At 60.1% G+C, this 25,408-nt stretch overlaps 3 protein-coding genes across 5 annotated transcripts in view; 1 reads left to right on the top strand and 2 right to left on the bottom strand.

Annotated features, from left to right (window-relative positions):
• Nucleotides 1–18: 18 nt before the first annotated feature.
• LOC138673821 (axoneme-associated protein mst101(2)-like) lies at nucleotides 19–5,663 on the bottom strand. The gene is made up of 5 exons (XM_069761857.1): nucleotides 5,364–5,663; nucleotides 4,593–5,289; nucleotides 3,196–3,617; nucleotides 2,434–3,151; nucleotides 19–1,178 (listed from the first exon to the last, which is right to left on the bottom strand). Exons 1-5 carry the CDS (start codon nucleotides 5,661–5,663, stop codon nucleotides 19–21), a joined length of 3,297 nt encoding a protein of 1,098 aa, XP_069617958.1.
• On the top strand, nucleotides 108–17,970 carry RECQL (RecQ like helicase). Of its 2 annotated transcripts, none has more exons than XM_069762771.1 (15): nucleotides 108–234; nucleotides 7,765–7,802; nucleotides 9,369–9,560; nucleotides 9,761–9,940; nucleotides 10,047–10,153; nucleotides 10,233–10,431; nucleotides 10,499–10,665; nucleotides 12,012–12,093; nucleotides 12,164–12,312; nucleotides 12,394–12,511; nucleotides 12,587–12,725; nucleotides 12,793–12,884; nucleotides 13,677–13,896; nucleotides 14,088–14,211; nucleotides 17,438–17,970. In XM_069762771.1, the coding sequence occupies exons 2-15, from the start codon at nucleotides 7,781–7,783 to the stop codon at nucleotides 17,618–17,620; spliced, it is 1,974 nt and encodes a 657-aa protein (XP_069618872.1). In that variant the 5' UTR covers nucleotides 108–234; nucleotides 7,765–7,780; the 3' UTR covers nucleotides 17,621–17,970. The 2 variants fall into 2 exon arrangements, with proteins under 2 accessions (XP_069618872.1, XP_069618873.1); XM_069762772.1 differs by having other exon boundaries at nucleotides 17,441–17,620.
• The window catches only part of PYROXD1 (pyridine nucleotide-disulphide oxidoreductase domain 1), a 22,603-nt gene continuing 14,595 nt past the window's right edge, over nucleotides 17,401–25,408 (bottom strand). Inside the window, exons 6-12 of one of the 2 annotated variants that reach the window (XM_069762774.1) lie at nucleotides 22,892–23,061; nucleotides 22,740–22,816; nucleotides 22,537–22,672; nucleotides 21,739–21,851; nucleotides 21,548–21,670; nucleotides 21,331–21,468; nucleotides 17,401–18,470 (exon numbers count right to left, since the gene is read on the bottom strand). In XM_069762774.1, coding sequence (XP_069618875.1) covers nucleotides 18,222–18,470; nucleotides 21,331–21,468; nucleotides 21,548–21,670; nucleotides 21,739–21,851; nucleotides 22,537–22,672; nucleotides 22,740–22,816; nucleotides 22,892–23,061 — 1,006 coding nt within the window. In that variant the 3' untranslated portion in view covers nucleotides 17,401–18,221. Of the gene's footprint in view, nucleotides 18,471–21,330; nucleotides 21,469–21,547; nucleotides 21,671–21,738; nucleotides 21,852–22,536; nucleotides 22,673–22,739; nucleotides 22,832–22,891; nucleotides 23,062–25,408 lie in introns of both variants that reach the window. The other variant, XM_069762773.1, reaches the window with a different exon arrangement.

The raw sequence follows: 25,408 nt of genomic DNA, 5'->3' as shown, positions 1-25,408 counted from the left end.
GGTGGGAAAGAGAACGCGTCACAGGGCCCAATCACAGCTCAGCGGCTCTGCCCGATCCACCAATCCAGAGCGCTGGCGTGCGTGACGTGAAAAGTAGGCGCCCTCCGTGATTGGTCGGTTTCCTGAGAGGAATGTCGCCGCCTGAGATTGTGGGGATTTGGATCCCGGTAACGCTCGGTGCAGCCTGAGGGCGGGAAACTTCCCGGTGCTGCCGCATCCCGGACATATCGTGAGGTAGAATATGCAGGGAGCGGCGGACATGACGTCACCAGGCAGCCGGGACCCGGTGACGTATCCAGGGTCTGTGTGCACCGGGCGACCACCGGAGCCACGAGACAGCGGAGAAGACAGGTCGTGGGGGCGGCGGCTTCTCCTGCGGCCTCTGCAGATTTCTGCGGCTTCTTCCCCTGCGGCTTCTCCTGCGGCCTCTGCAGATTCTGCGGCTTCTTCCCCTGCGTCTTCTCCTGCGACCTCTGCAGATTTCTGTGGCTTCTTCCCCTGCGGCTTCTCCTGCGGCCTCTGCAGATTCTGCGGCTTCTTCCCCTGCGGCTTCTCCTGCGGCCTCTGCAGATTTCTGTGGCTTCTTCCCCTGCGGCTTCTCCAGATTTTTGCGGCTTCTTCCCCTGCGGCTTCTCCTGCGGCCTCTGCAGTTTCTGTGGCTTCTTCCCCTGCGTCTTCTCCTGCGACCTCTGCAGATTTCTGTGGCTTCTTCCCCTGCGGCTTCTCCTGCGGCCTCTGCAGATTCTGCGGCTTCTTCCCCTGCGTCTTCTCCTGCGGCCTCTGCAGTTTCTGTGGCTTCTTCCCCTGCGGCTTCTCGTGCGGCCTCTGCAGATTCTGTAGCTTCTTCCCCTGCAGCTTCTCCTGCGACCTCTGCAGATTCTGTGGCTTCTTCCCCTGCGGCTTCTCCTGCGGCCTCTGCAGATTCTGTGGCTTCTTCCCCTGCGGCTTCTCCTGCGGCCTCTGCAGATTCTGTAGCTTCTTCCCCTGCAGCTTCTCCTGCGGCCTCTGCAGATTCTGCGGCTTCTTCCCCTGCGGCTTCTCCTGCGACCTCTGCAGATTTCTGCGGCTTCTTCCCCTGCGGCTTCTCCTGCGACCTCTGCAGATTTCCGTGGCTTCTTCCCCTGCGGCTTCTCCTGCGGCCTCTGCAGATTCTGTGGCTTCTTCCCCTGCGGCTTCTCCTGCGGCCTCTGCAGATTTCTGCGGCTTCTTCCCCTGCGGCTCCTCGTGCGGCCTCTGCAGATTTCTGCGGCTTCTTCCCCTGCGGCTTCTCGTGCGGCCTCTGCAGATTTCTGCGGCTTCTTCCCCTGCGGCTTCTCCTGCGGCCTCTGCAGATTTCCGTGGCTTCTTCCCCTGCGGCTTCTCCTGCGATCTATGCAGATTTCTGCGGCTTCTTCCCCTGCGGCTTCTCCTGCGACCTCTGCAGATTTCTGTAGCTTCTTCCCCTGCGGCTTCTCGTGCGGCCTCTGCAGATTTCTGTGGCTTCTTCCCCTGCGGCTTCTCGTGCGACCTCTGCAGATTTCTGTAGCTTCTTCCCCTGCGGCTTCTCGTGCGGCCTCTGCAGATTTCTGCGGCTTCTTCCCCTGCGGCTTCTCCTGCGACCTCTGCAGATTTCTGTGGCTTCTTCCCCTGCGGCTCCTCGTGCGACCTCTGCAGATTTCTGTAGCTTCTTCCCCTGCGGCTTCTCCTGCGGCCTCTGCAGATTTCTGCGGCTTCTTCCCCTGCGGCTTCTCCTGCGACCTCTGCAGATTTCTGTGGCTTCTTCCCCTGCGGCTTCTCGTGCGGCCTCTGCAGATTCTGTGGCTTCTTCCCCTGCGGCTCCTCGTGCGACCTCTGCAGATTTCTGTAGCTTCTTCCCCTGCGGCTTCTCGTGCGGCCTCTGCAGATTTCTGTGGCTTCTTCCCCTGCGGCTTCTCGTGCGGCCTCTGCAGATTTCTGTGGCTTCTTCCCCTGCGGCTCCTCGTGCGACCTCTGCAGATTTCTGTAGCTTCTTCCCCTGCGGCTTCTCGTGCGGCCTCTGCAGATTTCCGTGGCTTCTTCCCCTGCGGCTTCTCCTGCGACCTATGCAGATTTCTGCGGCTTCTTCCCCTGCGGCTTCTCCTGCGACCTCTGCAGATTTCTGTAGCTTCTTCCCCTGCGGCTTCTCCTGCGGCCTCTGCAGATTTCTGTGGCTTCTTCCCCTGCGGCTTCTCCTGCGGCCTCTGCAGATTCTGTGGCTTCTTCCCCTGCGGCCTCTGCAGATTCTGTGGCTTCTTCTCCTGCGGCCTCTGCAGATTTCTGTGGCTTCTTCCCCTGCGGCTTCTCGTGCGGCCTCTGCAGATTTCTGTGGCTTCTTCCCCTGCGGCCTCTGCAGATTTCTGTAGCTTCTTCCCCTGCGGCTTCTCGTGCGGCCTCTGCAGATTCTGTGGCTTCTTCCCCTGCGGCTTCTCCTGCGACCTCTGCAGATTTCTGTAGCTTCTTCCCCTGCGGCTTCTCCTGCGGCCTCTGCAGATTCTGCGGCTTCTTCCCCTGCGTCTTCTCCTGCGACCTCTGCAGATTTCTGTGGCTTCTTCCCCTGCGGCTTCTCCTGCGGCCTCTGCAGATTTCTGTGGCTTCTTCCCCTGCGGCTTCTCATGCGACCTCTGCAGATTTCTGCGGCTTCTTCCCCTGTGGCTTCTCCTGCGGCCTCTGCAGATTCTGTGGCTTCTTCCCCTGCGGCTTCTCCTGCGGCCTCTGCAGATTTCTGTAGCTTCTTCCCCTGCAGCTTCTCCTGCGACCTCTGCAGATTCTGTGGCTTCTTCCCCTGCGGCTTCTCGTGCGGCCTCTGCAGATTTCTGTAGCTTCTTCCCCTGCAGCTTCTCCTGCGGCCTCTGCAGATTCTGCGGCTTCTTCCCCTGCGGCTTCTCCTGCGACCTCTGCAGATTTCTGCGGCTTCTTCCCCTGCGGCTTCTCCTGCGACCTCTGCAGATTTCCGTGGCTTCTTCCCCTGCGGCTTCTCCTGCGGCCTCTGCAGATTCTGTGGCTTCTTCCCCTGCGGCTTCTCCTGCGGCCTCTGCAGATTTCTGCGGCTTCTTCCCCTGCGGCTCCTCGTGCGACCTCTGCAGATTTCTGCGGCTTCTTCCCCTGCGGCTTCTCGTGCGGCCTCTGCAGATTTCTGTGGCTTCTTCCCCTGCGGCTTCTCGTGCGGCCTCTGCAGATTTCTGTGGCTTCTTCCCCTGCGGCTTCTCCTGCGGCCTCTGCAGATTTCCGTGGCTTCTTCCCCTGCGGCTTCTCCTGCGATCTATGCAGATTTCTGCGGCTTCTTCCCCTGCGGCTTCTCCTGCGACCTCTGCAGATTTCTGTAGCTTCTTCCCCTGCGGCTTCTCGTGCGGCCTCTGCAGATTTCTGTGGCTTCTTCCCCTGCGGCTCCTCGTGCGACCTCTGCAGATTTCTGTAGCTTCTTCCCCTGCGGCTTCTCGTGCGGCCTCTGCAGATTTCTGCGGCTTCTTCCCCTGCGGCTTCTCCTGCGACCTCTGCAGATTTCTGTGGCTTCTTCCCCTGCGGCTCCTCGTGCGACCTCTGCAGATTTCTGTAGCTTCTTCCCCTGCGGCTTCTCCTGCGGCCTCTGCAGATTTCTGCGGCTTCTTCCCCTGCGGCTTCTCCTGCGACCTCTGCAGATTTCTGTGGCTTCTTCCCCTGCGGCTTCTCGTGCGGCCTCTGCAGATTCTGTGGCTTCTTCCCCTGCGGCTCCTCGTGCGACCTCTGCAGATTTCTGTAGCTTCTTCCCCTGCGGCTTCTCGTGCGGCCTCTGCAGATTTCTGTGGCTTCTTCCCCTGCGGCTTCTCGTGCGGCCTCTGCAGATTTCTGTGGCTTCTTCCCCTGCGGCTCCTCGTGCGACCTCTGCAGATTTCTGTAGCTTCTTCCCCTGCGGCTTCTCGTGCGGCCTCTGCAGATTTCCGTGGCTTCTTCCCCTGCGGCTTCTCCTGCGACCTATGCAGATTTCTGCGGCTTCTTCCCCTGCGGCTTCTCCTGCGACCTCTGCAGATTTCTGTAGCTTCTTCCCCTGCGGCTTCTCCTGCGGCCTCTGCAGATTTCTGTGGCTTCTTCCCCTGCGGCTTCTCCTGCGGCCTCTGCAGATTCTGTGGCTTCTTCCCCTGCGGCCTCTGCAGATTCTGTGGCTTCTTCTCCTGCGGCCTCTGCAGATTTCTGTGGCTTCTTCCCCTGCGGCTTCTCGTGCGGCCTCTGCAGATTTCTGTGGCTTCTTCCCCTGCGGCCTCTGCAGATTTCTGTAGCTTCTTCCCCTGCGGCTTCTCGTGCGGCCTCTGCAGATTCTGTGGCTTCTTCCCCTGCGGCTTCTCCTGCGACCTCTGCAGATTTCTGTAGCTTCTTCCCCTGCGGCTTCTCCTGCGGCCTCTGCAGATTCTGTGGCTTCTTCCCCTGTGGCTTCTCCTGCGGCCTCTGCAGATTCTGTGGCTTCTTCCCCTGCGGCTTCTCCTGCGGCCTCTGCAGATTCTGTGGCTTCTTCCCCTGTGGCTTCTCCTGCGGCCTCTGCAGATTCTGTGGCTTCTTCCCCTGCGGCTTCTCGTGCGGCCTCTGCAGATTTCTGTGGCTTCTTCCCCTGCGGCTCCTCGTGCGACCTCTGCAGATTTCTGTGGCTTCTTCCCCTGCGGCCTCTGCAAATTTCTGTAGCTTCTTCCCCTGCGGCTTCTCGTGCGGCCTCTGCAGATTCTGTGGCTTCTCCTGCGGCCTCTGCAGTTTCTGTGGCTTCTTCCCCTGTGGCTTCTCCTGCGGCCTCTGCAGATTTCTGCGGCTTCTTCCCCTGCGGCTCCTCGTGCGACCTCTGCAGATTTCTGCGGCTTCTTCCCCTGCGGCTTCTCGTGCGGCCTCTGCAGATTTCTGCGGCTTCTTCCCCTGCGGCTTCTCGTGCGGCCTCTGCAGATTTCTGTGGCTTCTTCTTCCCCTGCGGGTTCTCCTGCGGCCTCTGCAGATTTCTGCGGCTTCTTCCCCTGCGGCTTCTCCTGCGGCCTCTGCAGATTCTGCGGCTTCTTCCCCTGCGGCTTCTCCTGCGGCCTCTGCAGATTCTGCGGCTTCTTTCCCTGCGGCTTCTCCTGCGACCTCTACAGATTTCTGTGGCTGCTTCTTCCCCTGCGGCTTCTCCTGCGGCCTCTGCAGATTTCTGCGGCTTCTTCCCCTGCGGCTTCTCCTGCGGCCTCTGCAGATTTTGTGGCTTCTTCCCCTGCGGCTTCTCGTGCGGCCTTTGCAGATTTCTGTGGCTTCTTCCCCTGCGGCTTCTCCTGCGGCCTCTGCAGATTTCTGTGGCTTCTTCCCCTGCGGCTTCTCGTGCGGCCTCTGCAGATTCTGCGGCTTCTTCCCCTGCGGCTTCTCCTGCGGCCTCTGCAGATTTCTGCGGCTTCTTCCCCTGCGGCTTCTCCTGCGGCCTCTGCAGATTTCTGCGGCTTCTTTCCCTGCGGCTTCTCCTGCGGCCTCTGCAGATTTCTGTGGCTTCTTCCCCTGCGGCTTCTCCTGCGACCTCTGCAGATTTCTGTGGCTTCTTCCCCTGCGGCCTCTGCAGATTTCTGTAGCTTCTTACCCTGCGGCTTCTCGTGCGGCCTCTGCAGATTCTGTGGCTTCTTCCCCTGCGGCTTCTCGTGCGGCCTCTGCAGATTCTGTGGCTTCTTCCCCTGCGGCTTCTCGTGCGGCCTCTGCATATTTCTGTGGCTTCTTCCCCTGCGGCTTCTCCTGCGGCCTCTGCAGATTCTGTGGCTTCTTCCCCTGCGGCTTCTCCTGCGGCCTCTGCAGATTCTGTGGCTTCTTCTCGTGCGGCCTCTGCAGATTTCTGTGGCTTCTTCCCCTGCGGCTCCTCGTGCGACCTCTGCAGATTTCTGTAGCTTCTTCCCCTGCGGCTTCTCGTGCGACCTCTGCAGATTCTGTGGCTTCTTCCCCTGCGGCCTCTGCAGATTTCTGTAGCTTCTTCCCCTGCGGCTTCTCGTGCGGCCTCTGCAGATTCTGTGGCTTCTCCTGCGGCCTCTGCAGTTTCTGTGGCTTCTTCCCCTGTGGCTTCTCCTGCGGCCTCTGCAGATTTCTGCGGCTTCTTCCCCTGCGGCTCCTCGTGCGACCTCTGCAGATTTCTGCGGCTTCTTCCCCTGCGGCTCCTCGTGCGACCTCTGCAGATTTCTGCGGCTTCTTCCCCTGCGGCTTCTCGTGCGGCCTCTGCAGATTTCTGTGGCTTCTTCCCCTGCGGCTTCTCCTGCGGCCTCTGCAGATTTCTGTGGCTTCTTCCCCTGCGGCTTCTCCTGCGGCCTCTGCAGATTCTGTGGCTTCTTCCCCTGCGGCTTCTCCTGCGGCCTCTGCAGATTTCTGTGGCTTCTTCCCCTGCGGCTTCTCGTGCGGCCTCTGCAGATTCTGTGGCTTCTTCCCCTGCGGCTTCTCCTGCGGCCTCTGCAGATTTCTGTGGCTTCTTCCCCTGCGGCTTCTCGTGCGGCCTCTGCAGATTCTGTGGCTTCTTCCCCTGCGGCTTCTCGTGCGGCCTCTGCAGATTCTGTGGCTTCTCCTGCGGCCTCTGCAGTTTCTGTGGCTTCTTCCCCTGCGGCTTCTCGTGCGGCCTCTGCAGATTTCTGTGGCTTCTCCTGCGGCCTCTGCAGTTTCTGTGGCTTCTTCCCCTGCGGCTTCTCGTGCGGCCTCTGCAGATTCTGTGGCTTCTCCTGCGGCCTCTGCAGTTTCTGTGGCTTCTTCCCCTGCGGCTTCTTCTGCGGCCTCTGCAGATTTCTGTAGCTTCTTCCCCTGCGGCTTCTCGTGCGGCCTCTGCAGATTCTGTGGCTTCTTCCCCTGCGGCTTCTCGTGCGACCTCTGCAGATTCTGTGGCTTCTTCCCCTGCGACTTCTCGTGCGGCCTCTGCAGATTTCTGCGGCTTCTTCCCCTGCGGCTTCTCGTGCGACCTCAGCAGATTTCTGTGGCTTCTTCCCCTGCGGCTCCTCGTGCGGCCTCTGCAGATTTCTGTAGCTTCTTCCCCTGCGGCTTCTCCTGCGGCCTCTGCAGATTTCTGTGGCTTCTTCCCCTGCAGCTTCTCCTGCGGCCTCTGCAGATTTCTGTGGCTTCTTCCCCTGCGGCTTCTCCTGCGACCTCTGCAGATTTCTGTGGCTTCGTTTCCTTCGACTGCGTTGTGTTGTAAGACTACTAATAATTCCTGTGTCCGGTGATCCCAGGAGACCTGTTTGCAGATCAGTGATGGCCGGCCGCTGCACAGACGTCACATGAGGGAATTTGTGCATAAAACAGTAATTTATTGACAGTCGAATAATAAAGATGTAACTACACAGAGAGACGATGAGCTCTGACTGTGGATTGTGTAGCGAGGGGATGGGGGAGACAGGTCCGCTCCAGGGGACGACAGGTCCGCTCCGGAGAACGACAGGTCCGCTCCGGAGAACGACAGGTCCGCTCCGGGGGGACGACAGGCCCGCTCCGGGGGGACGACAGGCCCGCGCCGGGGGACGACAGGTCCGCTCCGGGGGGACGACAGGTCCGCTCCGGGGGGATGACAGGTCCGCTCCGGGGGGACGACAGGTCAGCTCCGGGGAACGACAGGCCCGCGCTGGGTCACATCTGCTGCTATCTGATAGGAGACGATTCTGATGACGGATGCACTGACTGCGATCACAGCCGCAGTATAAGGCCGTCCTGTGCAGGCGCCATTTTCAGTGTTTGTGGTTCGCACAATCCGCTGCTGGCTGCAGTGTGAACCTCTCCTGGGGGACAGAAGCGTCTGTGACCTCGGCCGCCATCTTGCTGACCTCTTTGATTCCTCCACAGTGATTGGCTGCAGGACATGGCGAGCAGCGACCTCCCCGGTACGTAGCCATCAGTCTTCCTTCTGGTTTTAATCCGCTGCTCACACCCAAAGCTGCAGCTTCCTACTTGCATCACTTATGGGGCAGCGGTGAGGAGAGCCCCGGGGGGAACTGGCGGATGAGTGAGGAGAGCCCCGGAGGGGGGTCAGTGGGTGTGTGAGGAGAGCCTCTGGGGGAGGGGGGTTGGGGGGCAGTGGGTGTGTGAGGAGAGCCTCTGGGGGGGGCAGTGGGTGTGTGAGGAGAGCCCCGTGGGGGGGGGCAGTGGGTGTGTGAGGAAAGGCCTGGGGGGAACTGGCAGATGTGTGAGGTGAGCCCCGGGGGCTGGTGTGTGTGTGGCCGGCTGGCAGATGTGTGAGGGGAGCGCTGGGGGGGGGGGGGGGCGGGTGTGTGATGGGAATCCCATGGGCCGGAGGGAGTCGGTTGTGTGAGGGGAGCCCCAGGGGCCGGTGTGTGTGGGGGGGGGCGAGTGTGTGAGGGGAATCCCAGGGGTTGGAGGGAGGTGGTTGTGTGAGGCGAGCCCCGGGGGCCTGTGTGTGGCTGACAGATGGGTGAGGGGAGACCCAGGGGCCGGTGTGTGGGGGCAGCGGATATGTGAGGGGAGCGAGTGTGTGAGGGGAATCCCAGGGGTTGGAGGGAGGTGGTTGTGTGAGGGGAGCCCCGGGGGCCGGTGTGTGTGTGGCTCGCGGATGTGAGAGGGGAATGCCAGGGTTTGGAGGGAGGTGGTTGTGTGAGGAGAGCCCCCGGAGGCCGGTTTGTGTGTGGCTGACGGATGTGTGAGGGGAGCCCCGGGGGCCCAGTGTGTGTGGGGGTCGGCGGATATGTGATGGGAGCCCTGGGGGGGGGGGGTGAGGGGAATCCCAGGCGCCGGAGGGAGGCGGATGTGTGAGGGGAGTCGGTGTGTGTTTGTGAGGGGAATCCCAAGGGTTGGATGGAGGTGGTTGTGTGAAGAGAACACTGGGGCTGGTGTGTGAGGGGAGCCCTGGGGCCCAGTGTGTGTGGGGGCCGGCGGATATGTGATGGGAGTTGGAGGGAGGTGGTTGTGTGAGGGGAGCCCCGGCGGCCGGTGTGTGTGTGTGTGGCTGGTGGATGTGAGAGGGGAATGCCAGGGTTGGAGGGAGGTGGTTGTGTGAGGGGAGCCCCGGGGGCTGGTGTGTGTGTGTGGCTGGCGGGTGTGTGTGTGGGGAGCCCTGGGGGGTTGGATGTGTGAGGGGAATCCCAGGGGCCGAGGGAGGTGGCTGTGTGAGGGGAGCCCCGGGGGCCGGTGTGTGTGGCTGGTGGATGTGAGAGGGGAATGCCAGGGGTTGGAGGGAGGTGGTTGTGTGAGGGGAGCCCCGGGGGCCGGTGTGTGTGTGTGGCTGGTGGATGTGAGAGGGGAATGCCAGGGGTTGGAGGGAGGTGGTTGTGTGAGGGGAGCCCCGGGGGCTGGTGTGTGTGGCTGGCGGATGTGTGAGGGGAGCCCCGGGGGGTTGGATGTGTGAGGGGAATCCCAGGGGCTGGAGGGAGGTGGCTGTGTGAGGGGAGTCCGGCTCGGGATTATGCCCGCTGACCTCACCCTCCCCTTCCCAGCCCTGGTGGAGCAGCTGGATGATGTGAGCTCGGAGCTGCAGGCCATAGAGGTGCAGATCCAGGAGCTGCTGGAGCGACAACAGGAGCTGCTGCAGAAGAAGAGCGCTCTGAAGAAGAGCATCCAGAGGCTGTCCGAGGGGGCCGGGCCCAGCGCTGAGAATGAGGGTCCTGAAGAGGACTGGAACCGGCAAGGTGCGGTGTTGGAGGGGCTGTTATGTTGTGCATAGTGGGGGCCGCCCAGCTTTCCCAGACTCCTGTGTGGCTGCACTGTTCACTGACAGCTATGAGGGTTGTGTGGTGGTGGCCATGTTGGTTGTCGGGGGGCTTTCCTCCTATGCTCGGTTGTCAGTTCTTCCTGCAGCTGTGGTTCTCATGTTTCGCCCGTCTTGCAGATTTCTTGTGGTCTCAGACTGTGACGGAGATGCTGCAGACCTGCTTCCATCTGGACTCCTTCCGACCCTTACAGCTGGAGACCATCAACGCCACCATGGCCGGCAAAGACGTCTTCCTGATTATGCCGACAGGCGGAGGGAAAAGTCTGTGTTACCAGCTGCCAGCGATGTGCTCGAAAGGTGAGACTGCGGGTGTCGGCACCGGGTTGTCAGAGCTCCGCCGCCTCCCAGGCTGTATGCAGGGCGAGGAGCCGGGTGCTGCTCATGTCGCCCAGTTTTCTTGCAGGGTTCACCCTGGTGATCTGCCCGCTGGTGTCCTTGATGGAGGATCAGCTCATGGTCCTGGAGCGTCTGGGGGTCTCGTCCACCTCCGTGAACTCCGCGAGCAGTAAGGTGTGTACCTGGGGTGATGTGGGTTGGCGGGAGGCCTCGCCCCATCTCGCCCTGTCTCACCCTGCTCTCCGCGGCACAGGATCACGTGAAGTGGGTGCACAGGGAGATGGTAGACCGTAACTCCCAGCTGCGCCTGCTGTACGTCACCCCGGAGAAGATCGCCAAGAGCAAGCTGTTCATGTCGCGGCTGGAGAAGGCGTATCAGGGCGGGCGGCTGGCCCGGATCGCTATCGACGAGGTCCACTGCTGCAGCCAGTGGGGCCACGACTTCCGACCCGGTGAGCAGATGGGCCTGGGGCGGGGATTGGGGAGGTGCTGATGATGATGGTGGTTGTCTTCCTCCAGACTACAAGACTCTGGGCATCCTGAAGCGCCAGTTCCCCAACGCCCCAATAATCGGACTGACTGCCACGGCCACCAGCCACGTTCTGAAGGACGCCCAGAAAATCCTGTGTGTGCAGAAGCCGCTGACATTCACCTCCTCCTTCAACCGACCCAACCTGTTCTACGAGGTACACAGCCGTCTCTGGGGGCAGCGGGAGCCGGGGGGCTGCACTACTGAGACCTCCGCAGTGTACGAGGTATACAGCCGGGATCGGGGGGCTGCACTACTGAGACCTCCACAGTGTACGAGGTACAGAGCTGAGCTGTGGGGGCTGCACTACTGAGACCTCTGCCGTGTACGAGGTACATAGCCGGTCTCTGGGGCGGCGGGAGTCGGGGAGCTGCACTACTGAGACCTCCGCAGTGTACGAGGTACACAGCCGGGCTCTGGGGCGGCGGGAGTTGGGGGGCTGCACTACTGAGACCTCCGCAGTGTACGAGGTACACAGCCGGGCTCTGGGGCGGCGGGAGTTGGGGGGCTGCACTACTGAGACCTCCACAGTGTACGAGGTACACAGCCGGGCTCTGGGGCGGCGGGAGTTGGGGGGCTGCACTACTGAGACCTCCACAGTGTACGAGGTACACAGCCGGGCTCTGGGGCGGCGGGACTTGGGGGGCTGCACTACTGAGACCTCCACAGTGTACGAGGTACACAGCCGGGCTCTGGGGCGGCGGGAGTTGGGGGGCTGCACTACTGAGACCTCCACAGTGTACGAGGTACACAGCCGGGCTCTGGGGCGGCGGGAGTTGTGGGGCTGCACTACTGAGACCTCCGCAGTGTACGAGGTACACAGCCGGGCTCTGGGGCGGCGGGAGTTGGGGGGCTGCACTACTGAGACCTCCGCAGTGTACGAGGTACACAGCCGGGCTCTGGGGCGGCGGGAGCTGGGGGGCTGCACTACTGAGACCTCCGCAGTGTACGAGGTACACAGCCGGGCTCTGGGGCGGCGGGAGCTGGGGGGCTGCACTACTGAGACCTCCGCAGTGTACGAGGTACACAGCCGGGCTCTGGGGCGGCGGGAGTTGGGGGGCTGCACTATTGAGACCTCCGCAGTGTACGAGGTACACAGCCGGGCTCTGGGGCGGCGGGAGCTGGGGGGCTGCACTATTGAGACCTCCGCAGTGTACGAGGTACACAGCCGGGCTCTGGGGCGGCGGGAGTTGGGGGGCTGCACTATTGAGACCTCCGCAGTGTACGAGGTACACAGCCGGGCTCTGGGGCGGCGGGAGCTGGGGGGCTGCACTATTGAGACCTCCGCAGTGTACGAGGTACACAGCCGGGATCTGGGGGCGGCAGGAGCTGGGGGCTGCACTACTGAGACCTCCGCAGTGTACGAGGTACACAGCCGGGATCTGGGGGCGGCAGGAGCCGGGGGGCTGCACTTCTGAGACCTCCGCAGGGCCTGGTGCTTGGGTTCTGACTCGGTGGTGCAGACTCAGACCTCGGCCCTGACTCTGACGTCTTCTCTTCCAGGTTCGGCCCAAACCCTCTTCTTCCAACGACTTCATTGAGGAGATTGTGAAGCTGATTAATGGCCGGTACAAGGGCCAATCAGGTGATGTGCGCGGGCCCCTGGGAACCTTGTGCTGCGGCCCCCACTCACTTAACCCTTTCTCTTCTTACAGGAATCATTTACTGCTTTTCTCAGAAAGATGCAGAACAAGTGACGATGAATTTGCAGAAGCTCGGGGTCCGGGCCGGGACCTACCACGCCAACATGGAGCCGCGGGACAAGACCAAAGTGCACACGCTGTGGACCGAAAACAAGATCCAGGTGCGTCGTCCGCAGGAGCTGGGTGACCGCTGGGAGTTGTAGTGCAGCTGCCATCACTCGCCACTGTCGTGTGTCCTGCAGGTCGTGGTGGCCACCGTGGCTTTTGGGATGGGGATCGATAAATCGGACGTGAGGTTTGTGATCCATCACACAATGAGCAAATCGCTGGAGAACTATTACCAGGAGAGCGGCCGAGCAGGTACCGAAGCTGACAACCGGCCCGTGTGAGGGTTGTCAGCCTGGTGGTGACATCACGCGGCCGCTGTATTGTCAGGGCGGGACGACCGGAGGGCCGACTGCATCCTGTACTCGGGGTTCGGGGATATCTTCCGGATCAGCTCCATGGTGGTGATGGAGAACGTGGGGCAGCAGAAGCTTTATGAGATGGTGGGATACTGCCAGGACGTGACCAAGTGAGTGACTGCAGCCGAGGATGGAGGGCCGCAGGGTGGTCGCCGCGCTGATAACGTTTCCCCCCAGGTGCAGACGCGTCCTGATCGCTCAGCATTTCGATGAGGTGTGGGACTCGACGCACTGCAATCAAATGTGTGATAACTGCTGTAGCGAATGGGGTGAGTGATGTGGGCCCTCCCCGAGTGATGGGGCGAGTGGTCCGACCCCTGCACAGAGCCGAGCAGTGGTGGGGCGAGTGGTCCGACCCCTGCACAGAGCCGAGCAGTGGTGGGGCGAGTGGTCCGACCCCTGCACAGGGCCGAGCAGTGGGGGGGCGAGTGGTCCGACCCCTGCACAGGGCCGAGCAGTGGGGAAGGGGGAGGGGGCGAGTGGTCCGACCCCTGCACAGGGCCGAGCAGTGGGGAAGGGGGAGGGGGCGAGTGGTCCGACCCCTCCACATAGCCAAGCAGTTTGGGCGAGTGGTCTGACCTCTGCACAGGGCCAAACAGTGGGGGAGCGAGTGGTCTGACCCCCATATGGAGCCTAGCAGGGGAGGGCGCGAGTGGTCCGACCCCTGCACAGGGCTGAGCAGTGTGAGGGGGAGGCGGGTGGTCTGACCCCTGCACAGGGCCGGCGGGTGGGGGGGGGGGGCTTGGTTGGCGAGTGGTCTGACCCCCACATGGAGCCTAGCGGGGTGGGGGGGCGAGTGGTCTGACCTCTGCACAGAACCGAGCAGTAAAGGAGCGAGTGGACTGAGTGGTCTGACCTCTGCACGGAACCGAGCAGTAGAGGAGCGAGTGGTCCGACCCCCACATGGAGCCTAGCAGGGGGGGGTGGTCCGACCCCTGCACAGGGCCGAGCAGTGGGGGGGCGAGTGGTCCGACCCCTGCACAGGGCCGAGCAGTGGGGGGGCGAGTGGTCCGTCGCCCACAAGGTGCATCTGACGGCGCCCCCTGTCCGCTTGTCTCCAGACACTGAGGCGGTGGACGTGGCAGATTTCGGCAGGGACGTGGTGAAGATCCTGCAGCAGGCCGAGCAGATGGACGAGAAGCTGACGCCACTGAAGCTGATGGACGCCTGGAGCGGCAGAGGAGCCACCAAGCTGCGTGTGGCCCAGGTGCTGCCCCCGCGTCTGCCCCGCGACCAGCTGGAGAGGGTCATCATCCACCTGCTGCTGCAGCAGTACATCAGGTGAGGACCACTACCACTCCCATCCTCCCCTGTAAGTCTGTTCCTTCTCTGATACCTTCACCTCAGAGGATGTATGCACGGATACACTGTAACGCCCCCTCAGCTTTGAGAGGTAAACTATGAATGTGGCCCTGCACCGACAGAAGCCTGAGGGCGGTGCTGTCACAAGTCATGCCTCCATGTCTCCTCAGGGAGGATTTCAGCTTCACGGCGTACGCCACCATCTCCTACATGAAAGAGGGGTCCAAAGCCTCCGCCCTGCGGAGCGAGAAGCACCCCGTCCTCCTCCACAGGCGGAGCGCCACCGCCAGGAAGGTGAGCGTCTGAGGGGGCCGAAGATTAGACGGACAACTCCGGGATGATGGGAGTAGTGATACACTGTGTGATAGGAGATTAGATTGTGAGCTCCGGGGTCGGGGATGATGGGAGTAGTGATACATTGTGAGCTCTGGGGTCGGGGATGATGGGAGTAGTGATACATTGTGAGCTCCCATTATTCCGGAGTAGTGATACATTGTGAGCTGCGGAATGATGAGAGTAGTGATACATTGTGTGATAGATTAGATTGTGAGCTCCGTGGTCGGGGATGATGGGAGTAGTGATACACTGTGTGATAGGAGATTAGATTGTGAGCTCTGGGGTCGGGGATGATGGGAGTAGTGATACATTGTGTGAGATTACATTGTGAGCTCCTGTGGTTGGGGATGATGGGAGTAGTGATACATTGTGAGCTGCAGAATGATGGGAGTAGTGATACATTGTGAGCTCCTGTGATCGGGGATGATGGGAGTAGTGATACATTGTGTGATAGATTAGATTGTGAGCTCCGGGGTCGGGGATGATGGGAGTAGTGATACATTGTGTGATAGGAGATTAGATTGTGAGCTCTGGGGTCAGGGATGATGGGAGTAGTGATACACTGTGTGATAGGAGATAAGATTGTGAGCTCCGGGGTCAGGGATGATGGGAGTAGTGATGCATTGTGAGCTGCGGAATGATGGGAGTAGTGATACATTGTGAGCTGCGGAATGATGGGAGTAGTGATGCATTGTGAGCTGCAGAATGATGGGAGTAGTGATACATTGTGAGCTCCTGTGATCGGGGATGATGGGAGTAGTGATACATTGTGAGCTGCAGAATGATGGGAGTAGTGATACATTGTGAGCTGCAGAATGATGGGAGTAGTGATACATTGTGAGCTCCGGAATGATGGGAGTAGTGATACATTGTGAGCTCCGGAATGATGGGAGTAGTGATACATTGTGAGCTGCGGAATGATGGGAGTAGTGATACATTGTGAGCTCCGGAATGATGGGAGTAGTGATACATTGTGAGCTGCGGAATGATGGGAGTAGTGATACATTGTGAGCTCTGGGGTCAGGGATGATGGGAGTAGTGATACATTGTGAGCTGCAGAATGATGGGAGTAGTGATACATTGTGAGCTGCGGAATGATGGGAGTAGTGATACATTGTGAGCTCCGGAATGATGGGAGTAGTGATACATTGTGAGCTGCGGAATGATGGGAGTAGTGATACATTGTGAGCTGCGGAATGATGGGAGTAGTGATACATTGTGAGCTGCGGAATGATGGGAGTAGTGATACATTGTGAGCTCCTGTGATCGGGGATGATGGGAGTAGTGATACATTGTGAGCTGCAGAATGATGGGAGTAGTGATACATTGTGAGCTCCTGTGATCGGGGATGATGGGAGTAGTGATACATTGTGAGCTGCGGAATGATGGGAGTAGTGATACATTGTGAGCTGCGGAATGATGGGAGTAGTGATACATTGTGAGCTCCTGTGATCGGGGATGATGGGAGTAGTGATACATTGTGAGCTGCAGAATGATGGGAGTAGTGATACATTGTGAGCTGCGGAATGATGAGAGTAGTGATACATTGTGAGCTCCGGAATGATGGGAGTAGTGATACATTGTGAGCTCCTGTGGTCGGGGATGATGGGAGTAGTGATACATTGTGAGCTCCGGAATGATGAGAGTAGTGATACATTGTGAGCTCCTGTGGTCGGGGATGATGGGAGTAGTGATACATTGTGAGCTCCTGTGGTCGGGGATGATGAGAGTAGTGATACATTGTGAGCTCCTGTGGTCGGGGATGATGGGAGTAGTGATACATTGTGAGCTCCTGTGGTCGGGGATGATGGGAGTAGTGATACATTGTGAGCTCCTGTGGTCGGGGATGATGGGAGTAGTGATACATTGTGAGCTCCTGTGGTCGGGGATGATGGGAGTAGTGATACATTGTGAGCTCCTGTGGTCGGGGATGATGGGAGTAGTGATACATTGTGAGCTCCTGTGGTCGGGGATGATGGGAGTAGTGATACATTGTGAGCTCCTGTGGTCGGGGATGATGAGAGTAGTGATACATTGTGAGCTCCTGTGGTCGGGGATGATGAGAGTAGTGATACATTGTGAGCTCCTGTGGTCGGGGATGATGGGAGTAGTGATACATTGTGAGCTCCTGTGGTCGGGGATGATGGGAGTAGTGATACATTGTGAGCTCCTGTGGTCGGGGATGATGAGAGTAGTGATACATTGTGAGCTCCTGTGGTCGGGGATGATGGGAGTAGTGATACATTGTGAGCTCCTGTGGTCGGGGATGATGGGAGTAGTGATACATTGTGAGCTCCTGTGGTCGGGGATGATGAGAGTAGTGATACATTGTGAGCTCCTGTGGTCGGGGATGATGAGAGTAGTGATACATTGTGAGCTCCTGTGGTCGGGGATGATGGGAGTAGTGATACATTGTGAGCTCCGGAATGATGAGAGTAGTGATACATTGTGAGCTCCTGTGGTCGGGGATGATGAGAGTAGTGATACATTGTGAGCTCCTGTGGTCGGGGATGATGGGAGTAGTGATACATTGTGAGCTCCTGTGGTCGGGGATGATGAGAGTAGTGATACATTGTGAGCTCCTGTGGTCGGGGATGATGGGAGTAGTGATACATTGTGAGCTCCTGTGGTCGGGGATGATGAGAGTAGTGATACATTGTGAGCTCCTGTGGTCGGGGATGATGGGAGTAGTGATACATTGTGAGCTCCTGTGGTCGGGGATGATGGGAGTAGTGATACATTGTGAGCGCCTGTGGTCGGGGATGATGGGAGTAGTGATACATTGTGAGCTCCTGTGGTCGGGGATGATGGGAGTAGTGATACATTGTGAGCTCCTGTGGTCGGGGATGATGGGAGTAGTGATACATTGTGAGCTCCTGTGGTCGGGGATGATGGGAGTAGTGATACATTGTGAGCTCCTGTGGTCGGGGATGATGGGAGTAGTGATACATTGTGAGCTCCTGTGGTCGGGGATGATGGGAGTAGTGATACATTGTGAGCTCCTGTGGTCGGGGATGATGGGAGTAGTGATACATTGTGAGCGCCTGTGGTCGGGGATGATGGGAGTAGTGATACATTGTGAGCTCCTGTGGTCGGGGATGATGGGAGTAGTGATACATTGTGAGCTCCGGAATGATGAGAGTAGGATTTGTGATTTGATTCCTTTTGTATTTTGTGTCCCTAGAAGATAAAGTTACTCAAATCGCCTCCGTCTCAGGACTACAACTCCCAGCAGAAATCAGCAAAAACAACAAAGGCCCAGTTGGGGAAGGGAAGTGGTGACCACAGGTGTCCTCCCCCGTCCAGCAGCCCCCGGGCTAAGAAGAGCCGCAGCAGCAGCAGTGAGGTGTCTATTGTCATTGATTGAGGCTTCTTGTCTCGTCCTTTGAGGGTCGGCGGCTGATAACAGCGAGGACTGATAACAGCGAGGACTGATAACAGCGAGGACTGGTCGGTGCTTGCAGTCATTATTGGGGTACATGATGCTCCTTACCTTGCAGACCTGGGAATAGTCCTGCGGTGCCAGAAATCATGGTGTCACATGTGCGGAGACCCCCGGGCTCTGATCACTCCCATCATTCGTATGTGCTGTAGTGATGTTGAGGTTTGTTGTCAGTGGCGCACGTCCGGGGGCTGCAGTTTATGGACATCATTATTTGGGGTGCACTTACTTTCTGGAGACTTTTTTTTTTTTTACAGTAAATGGTTCTGTTGTAAGACGAGGTGCACAGCGTTGTCTCTTTGCAGGGCAGCTGCGTACACAAAACGGGGAGAACTGCAGCTAACGCCGGTCCGGATCGTGGGGGTTTATTATCCCCCGCACAAGGCAGCGGTGTGAGTATCTAGTAATGAGGGGGAGCCCCCGAGATGAGAGCACGGGGGTCCAGCTCTACAGTCTCCCACCCCGGGGAGCAGCATTGTTCTGCCGCACACTGTCACGCAGTCTCCGCGCTGCAGCGTTGTCTCTGTCAGTCGAAGTAATCCTCGATGTCGATGTTGGGGTCCAGCAGATCCGCTCCGTACCCCGACAGATCCATCTGGTTCAAGATCAGGTTCTCGAACGTCTCCTCCAGGTCGGTGTCTCCGATGAGCACTGCCCCCATCATCCGCCCGCTCTGCAGCACCACCTTCACGTACTCCCAGCCCTTGGTGCAGCGCAGCAGCAGCTCATGATCCGCGCCAAGACCCTGCGCATTGTACCTGCCCAACAGGACCACCTGCGGGGACAGACAGTGGGAGGATGGGGGAGGTCAGAGACGGCAGCGGGGGAAGGAGGAAGAGGTCAGAAAGGGGGGAGGATGGGGGAGGGCAGAGACGGAAACGGAGGTCAGAAAGGGGGGGGGGAGGTCAGAAAGGGGGGAGGACAGGGGAGGTCAGAAAGGGGGGAGGACGGGGGAGGTCAGAAATGAGGGAGGATAGAGACGGGAAGGGAGGTCAGAAAGGGGGGAGGTCAGAGACGTGAAGGGAGGTCAGAAAGGGGGGAGGATGGTGAAGGTCAGAGACGGAAACGGAGGTCAGAAAGGGGGGAGGATGGGGGAGGTCACAGACGGGAACGGAGGTCAGAAAGGGGGGAGGATGGGGGAGGTCAGAGATGGGGAGGTCAGAGATGGGAAGCGAGGTCAGAAAGGGGGGAGGATGGGGGAGGTCAGAGACGGGAAGGGAGGTCAGAAAGGGGGGAGGATGGGGGAGGTCAGAGACGGGAAGGGAGGTCAGAAAGGGGAGGACGGGGGAAGTCAGAGACGGGAAGGGAGGTCAGAAAGGGGGGAGGATGGGGAGGTCAGACGGGAAGGGAGGTCAAATGGGGGAGGTCAGAAAGGGGGGAGGACGGGGGAGGTCAGAGACGGGAAGGGAGATCAGAAAGGGGGGAGGATGGGGGTAGTCAGAGACGGGAAGGGAGGTCAAAGGGGGGAGGATGGGGGAGGTCAGAAAGGGGGGAGGACGGGGGAGGTCAGAAATGGGGGAGGATAGAGACGGGAAGGGAGGTCAGAAAGGGGGGAGGACGGGGGAGGTCAGAGACGTGAAGGGAGGTCAGAAAGGGGGGAGGATGGTGAAGGTCAGAGACGGAAACGGAGGTCAGAAAGGGGGGAGGATGGGGGAGGTCAGAGATGGGAAGGGAGGTCAGAAAGGGGGGAGGTCAGAGACGGGAAGGGAGGTCAGAAAGGGGGGAGGATGGGGGAGGTAAGAGACGGGAAGGGAGGTCAGAAAGGGGGGAGGATGGGGGAGGTCAGAGACGGGAAGGGAGGTCCGAAAGGGGGGAGGTCAGAGACGGGAACGAAGGTCAGAAAGGGGGGAGGATGGGGGAGGTCAGAGACGGGAAGGGAGGTCAAAGGGGGGAGGATGGGGGAGGTCAGAGACGGGAAGGGAGGTCAGAAAGGGGGGAGGACGGGGGAAGTTAGAGACGGGAAGGGAGGTCAGAAAGGGGGGAGGATGGGGAGGTCAGACGGGAAGGGAGGTCAAATGGGGGAGGTCAGAAAGGGGGGAGGACGGGGGAGGTCAGAGACGGGAAGGGAGGTCAGAGACGGGAAGGGAGGTCAAAGGGGGGAGGATGAGGGAGGTCAGAAAGGGGGGAGGACGGGGGAGGTCAGAGACGGGAAGGGAGGTCAGAAAGGGGGGAGGATGGGGGTAGTCAGAGACGGGAAGGGAGGTCAAAGGGGGGAGGATGGGGGAGGTCAGAAATGGGGGAGGATAGAGACGGGAAGGGAGGTCAGAAAGGGGGGAGGACGGGGGAGGTCAGAGACGGGAAGGGAGGTCAGAAAGGGGAGAGGACGGGGGAGGTCAGAGACGGGAAGGGAGGTCAGAAAGGGGGGAGGATGGGGGAGGTCAGAGATGGGGAGGTCAGAGATGGGAAGGGAGGTCAGAAAGGGGGGAGGTCAGAGACGGGAAGGGAGGTCAGAAAGGGGGGAGGTCAGAGACGGGGAGGATGGGGGAGGTCAGAAAGGGGGCAGGATGGGGGAGGTCAGAGACGGGAAGGGAGGTCAGAGACGGGAAGGGAGGTCCGAAAGGGGGGGAGGTCAGAGACGGGAAGGGAGGTCCGAAAGGGGGGAGGATGGGGGAGGTCAGAAAGGGGGGAGAGGGAAGAGGGCAGTGAGGTCAGATGGGGAGGTCAGACGGTGGGGGGGGGGTAAGAGGTCAGAGACAGTAGAAGGATGGGGAAGAGGTCAGAGACGGGAAGGGAGAGGGCAGTGAGGTCAGACAGTGGGGGGGGGAAGGGGGAGGGAGGTCAGAGACGGCAGCGGGGGGAGGGGAAGGAGGAAGAGGTCAGAAGGGGGGATAGAAAGGTCAGGGGTAGCAGAGGGGTCAGACACAGCGGGGGGGGGGGAGGAGGGGTCAGACAGCGGGGGGGAGGAGAGAGGGGTCAGACACAGCGGGGGGGGGGGGAGGAGGGGTCAGACAGCAGGGGGGAGGAGAGAGGGGTCAGACACAGCGGGGGGGAGGAGAGAGGGTTCAGACAGCGGTGGGGGGGGAGAGGGGTCAGACACAGCGGGGGGGGGAGAAAGAGGGCGGAGGAGAGAGAGGTCAGACACGGGGGGGAGGAGAGAGCGGTCAGACACAGCGGCGGGGGGGGGGAGAGAGGGGTCAGACACAGCGAGGGGGGGGGGGAGAGAGGGGTCAGACACAGCGAGGGGTCAGACAGCGGTGGGGGGGGAGAGGGGTCAGACACAGCGGGGGGGAGAAAGAGGGCGGAGGAGAGAGAGGTCAGACACGGGGGGGGGGGAGAGGAGAGAGCGGTCAGACACAGCGGGGGGCCGAGGAGAGAGGGGTCAGACACGGGGGGGGGGGGGAGAGGAGAGAGCGGTCAGACACAGCGGGGGGCCGAGGAGAGAGGGGTCAGACACAGCGGCGGGGGGGGGGGGGGGGAGAGAGGGGTCAGACACAGCGAGGGGGGGGGGGAGAGAGGGGTCAGACACAGCGAGGGGGGGGGGGAGAGAGGGGTCAGACACAGCGGGGGGGAGGGGGATCAGACAGCGGGGGGGGGAGGGGGATCAGACACAGCGGGGGGGGAGGGGGATCAGACACAGCGGGGGGGGAGGGGGGTCAGACACCTCTGCAGTCTGGCAGGCGCTGCCCTGTTCACACCTTATAATTGAAGAACTTTGTCACGTGGGCGAAGAGCTCGAAGCAGAAGTCCATGTCGATGGTGTCGCCGCGGCGGTCGGCCGACATGCACTTTGCTGCGTACCAGCCCATCTGTCGCGCCTGAGTCCACAGCCGCATCTGCAGGAACCAATCACAGGAGCCATCACTGATGCTGGGTCCGGTCACACGATCGGCCACCTGCTCAGCGGTGCTGTACCTGCTGCCAGTGGGGGCTGGGCGTCCATCCGGCGCTGCACACGTCCCCCGCAGCGTACACGTTCCTCGCCGTCGTCCGCATGTGGTCGTCCACCTTCAGCCCCCCGTCCTCTCCAACATCCAACTGCAAAACAGAAAGATTATTATCCCATCCCCCGCGCTCATCGCCCCATCCCCCGCTTATTGTATTACGTCATTTCCGCTGATGAACGGCTCAATGTTCGGGAACACCCCGGTGGCGCTAACGATGAAGTCACAGCCATAGATTTTACCATTTGTCAGTTCAGCGTAGACCGGCCAATCATCTGCAAAAAAGAGGCAACAATGACAGGAGCAGTGTAAACTGACACAGCGCCCCCAACAGGGAGCAAACGCCGAACATTCCGGAACTTCCTGCAAAGACCAGATACAAAGTAACTAAGAGATAGTCTGCAGTGCCAGGACTCACCACCAGGTGTCACCAGAGACGAGAATGCAGCCCGTGAACACTAGAGACTACACGCCATTACTCCCTGTTATCAGCCATTACTGGAGGACAGGGGCCCACAATCTATTACTCCCTGTTATCAGCCATTACTGGGGAGGAGACTACAGTCTATTACTCCCTGTTATCAGCCATTACTGGGGGAGGAGACTACAATCTATTACTCCCTGTTATCAGCCATTACTGGGGAGGAGACTACAATCTATTACTCCCTGTTATCAGCCATTACTGGGGAGGAGACTACAATCTATTACTCCCTGTTATCAGCCATTACTGGGGGAGGAGACTACAATCTATTACTCCCTGTTATCAGCCATTACTGGGGAGGAGACTACAATCTATTACTCCCTGTTATCAGCCATTACTGGGGGAGGAGACTACAATCTATTACTCCCTGTTATCAGCCATTACTGGGGAGGAGACTGGAGGACAGGGGCCCACAATCTATTACTCCCTGCTATCAGCCATTACTGGGGGATCATTCTATTAGTCTCTTATCAGGTTACCTGGGTCGGAGGCGGCACCCGTCTCCGTCTCTCCTCCTGGCACAGACAGTGCTGGGATATTTAACCCCTTGAATTCCTGGTGGAGAAGGACCGTCTGCACTTCACACCCTGTCTCTATGTGGACGCAGCGGGAGATCTGTGGGGAGAGGAGCAGTGACCGGACAGAATATTGGGGGTTGTCGTCCCCCCGTGCAGGTACCGACCTCTTGTGCAGCTCTTAGATCCACTCCGTCATGCCAGTCTGGGCCCAAAGCGCTGCCGAACCGCCTGTCCGTCCTCCCTGAAATCAACAGCACTGCCACTTACATACCACATATTTTCCCTTTTCCAAATTCTGCCGGACCCCTGCACTCACCGGCGCCCCCCTCGGTGCTGTACTTTGTCCTTTTGCAGGTCAGGGGCGGTTCAGCTTTCGCAGATTTTAGCTGCGGGATGAGAAACTCTGCGGCTCCGGCATCAAAGAATGTGTTCCCAATGGATTTATCCTTAATGGCCCAAATGACCTGACAGCCTTCCATCTCATACCTGCGAGACAGCGAGGGAGAGGAAGGAGGAGGAAAGGAGAGAGCGAGGAAGGAAGGAGGAGGAAAGGAGAGAGAGGAAGGAAGGAGGAGGAAAGGAGAGGAAGGAAGGAGGAAAGGAGAGAACGAGGGGGAGGGTGGAAGAAGGAAAGGAGAGAGCGAGGGGGAGGGTGGAAGGAGGAAAGGAGAGCGAGGGGGAGGGAGGAAAGGAGAGAGCGAGGGAGGGTGGAAGGAGGAAAGGAGAGGGGGAGGAAAGGAGAGGAAGGAAGAAAGGAGAGAGCGAGGGGGAGGGTGGAAAGGAGAGAGCGAGGGGGAGGGTGGAAGGAGGAAAGGAGAGGGGGAGGGAGGAAGGAGGAAAGGAGAGAGCGAGGGGGAGGGTGGAAGAAGGAAAGGAGAGCGCGAGGGGGAGGGTGGAAGGAGGAAGAAAGGAGAGAGCGAGGGTGGAAGGAGGAAAGGAGAGAGCGAGGGGGAGGGTGGAAGGAGGAAAGGAGAGAGCGAGGGGGAGGGAGGAAGGAGGAAAGGAGAGAGCGAGGGGGAGGGTGGAAGAAGGAAAGGAGAGCGCGAGGGGGAGGGTGGAAGGAGGAAAGGAGAGAGCGAGGGGGAGGGTGGAAGGAGGGAGGAGGAAAGGAGAGGGGGAGGAAGGAAGAAAGGAGAGAGCGAGGGTGGAAGGAGGAAAGGAGAGAGCGAGGGTGGAAGGAGGAAAGGAGAGAGCGAGGGGGAGGGAGGAAAGGAGAGAGCGAGGGGGAGGGAGGAAAGGAGAGAGCGAGGGGGAGGGTGGAAGGAGGAAAGGAGAGGGGGAGGGAGGAAGGAGGAAAGGAGAGAGCGAGGGGGAGGGTGGAAGGAGGAGGAAAGGAGAGAGCGAGGGGGAGGGTGGAAGGAGGAAAGGAGAGGGGGAGGAAAGGAGAGGGGGAGGGAGGAAGGAGGAAAGGAGAGCGAGGGGGAGGGAGGAAAGGAGAGAGCGAGGGAGGGTGGAAGGAGGAAAGGAGAGGGGGAGGAAAGGAGAGGAAGGAAGAAAGGAGAGAGCGAGGGTGGAAGGAGGAAAGGAGAGAGCGAGGGGGAGGGTGGAAAGGAGAGAGCGAGGGGGAGGGTGGAAGGAGGAAAGGAGAGGGGGAGGGAGGAAGGAGGAAAGGAGAGAGCGAGGGGGAGGGTGGAAGAAGGAAAGGAGAGCGCGAGGGGGAGGGTGGAAGGAGGAGGAAAGGAGAGAGCGAGGGTGGAAGGAGGAAAGGAGAGAGCGAGGGGGAGGGTGGAAGGAGGAAAGGAGAGAGCGAGGGGGAGGGAGGAAGGAGGAAAGGAGAGAGCGAGGGGGAGGGAGGAAGGAGGAAAGGAGAGAGCGAGGGGGAGGGTGGAAGAAGGAAAGGAGAGCGCGAGGGGGAGGGTGGAAGGAGGGAGGAGGAAAGGAGAGGGGGAGGAAGGAAGAAAGGAGAGAGCGAGGGTGGAAGGAGGAAAGGAGAGAGCGAGGGTGGAAGGAGGAAAGGAGAGAGCGAGGGGGAGGGAGGAAAGGAGAGAGCGAGGAGGAGGGAGGAAAGGAGAGAGCGAGGGGGAGGGTGGAAGGAGGAGGAAAGGAGAGAGCGAGGGGGAGGGTGGAAGGAGGAAAGGAGAGAGCGAGGGGGAGGGTGGAAGGAGGAGGAAAGGAGAGAGCGAGGGGGAGGGTGGAAGGAGGAAGGAGAGGGGGAGGGGAGGAAGGAGGAAAGGAGAGAGCGAGGGGGAGGGTGGAAGAAGGAAAGGAGAGAGCGAGGGGGAGGGAGGAAGGAGGAGGAAAGGAGAGAGCGAGGGAGGAAGGAGGAAAGGAGAGAGCGAGGGGGAGGGTGGAAGAAGGAAAGGAGAGCGCGAGGAGGAGGGTGGAAGGAGGAAAGGAGAGAGCGAGGGGGAGGAGGAAAGGAGAGGGGGAGGAAGGAAGAAAGGAGAGAGCGAGGGTGGAAGGAGGAAAGGAGAGAGCGAGGGTGGAAGGAGGAAAGGAGAGAGCGAGGGGGAGGGAGGAAAGGAGAGAGCGAGGGGGAGGGAGGAAAGGAGAGAGCGAGGGGGAGGGTGGAAGGAGGAAAGGAGAGGGGGAGGGAGGAAGGAGGAAAGGAGAGAGCGAGGGGGAGGGTGGAAGGAGGAGGAAAGGAGAGAGCGAGGGTGGAAGGAGGAAAGGAGAGAGCGAGGGGGAGGGTGGAAGGAGGAAAGGAGAGAGCGAGGGGGAGGGAGGAAGGAGGAAAGAGAGGGAGGGTGGAAGGAGGAAAGGAGAGAGCGAGGGGGAGGGTGGAAGGAGGAAAGGAGAGAGCGAGGGGGAGGGAGGAAGGAGGAAAGGAGAGAGCGAGGGGGAGGGAGGAAGGAGGAAAGGAGAGGGGGAGGGTAGAAGGAGGAAAGGAGAG

Source organism: Ranitomeya imitator, chromosome 4 (genome assembly GCF_032444005.1).
Source record: "Ranitomeya imitator isolate aRanImi1 chromosome 4, aRanImi1.pri, whole genome shotgun sequence".
Classification (NCBI taxonomy): Eukaryota; Metazoa; Chordata; class Amphibia; order Anura; family Dendrobatidae; genus Ranitomeya; species Ranitomeya imitator.
The sequence above is the reverse complement of the archived record's forward strand: the minus strand, read 5'-3'. Positions and strand labels throughout refer to the sequence as shown.

Bases quoted from the DNA above. Each gene is read 5' to 3' on its own strand.
- RECQL (XM_069762771.1), top strand. From the start codon at position 7,781: ATGGCGAGCAGCGACCTCCCCG. The intron at 9,941-10,046 runs GTGAGACTGCGG...GTTTTCTTGCAG, and splicing joins GCCAGCGATGTGCTCGAAAG to GGTTCACCCTGGTGATCTGC. The intron at 10,154-10,232 runs GTGTGTACCTGG...TCCGCGGCACAG, and splicing joins TGAACTCCGCGAGCAGTAAG to GATCACGTGAAGTGGGTGCA.
- LOC138673821 (XM_069761857.1), bottom strand. From the start codon at position 5,663: ATGCAGAGGCCGCACGAGAAGCCGCAGGGGAAGAAGCCACAGAATCTG. The intron at 3,152-3,195 runs GCAGGGGAAGAA...CCGCACGAGAAG, and splicing joins CAGAGGCCGCAGGAGAAGCC to CCGCAGGGGAAGAAGCCACA. The intron at 1,179-2,433 runs GTCGCAGGAGAA...CAGAGGCCGCAG, and splicing joins AGCTACAGAAATCTGCAGAG to GAGAAGCCGCAGGGGAAGAA.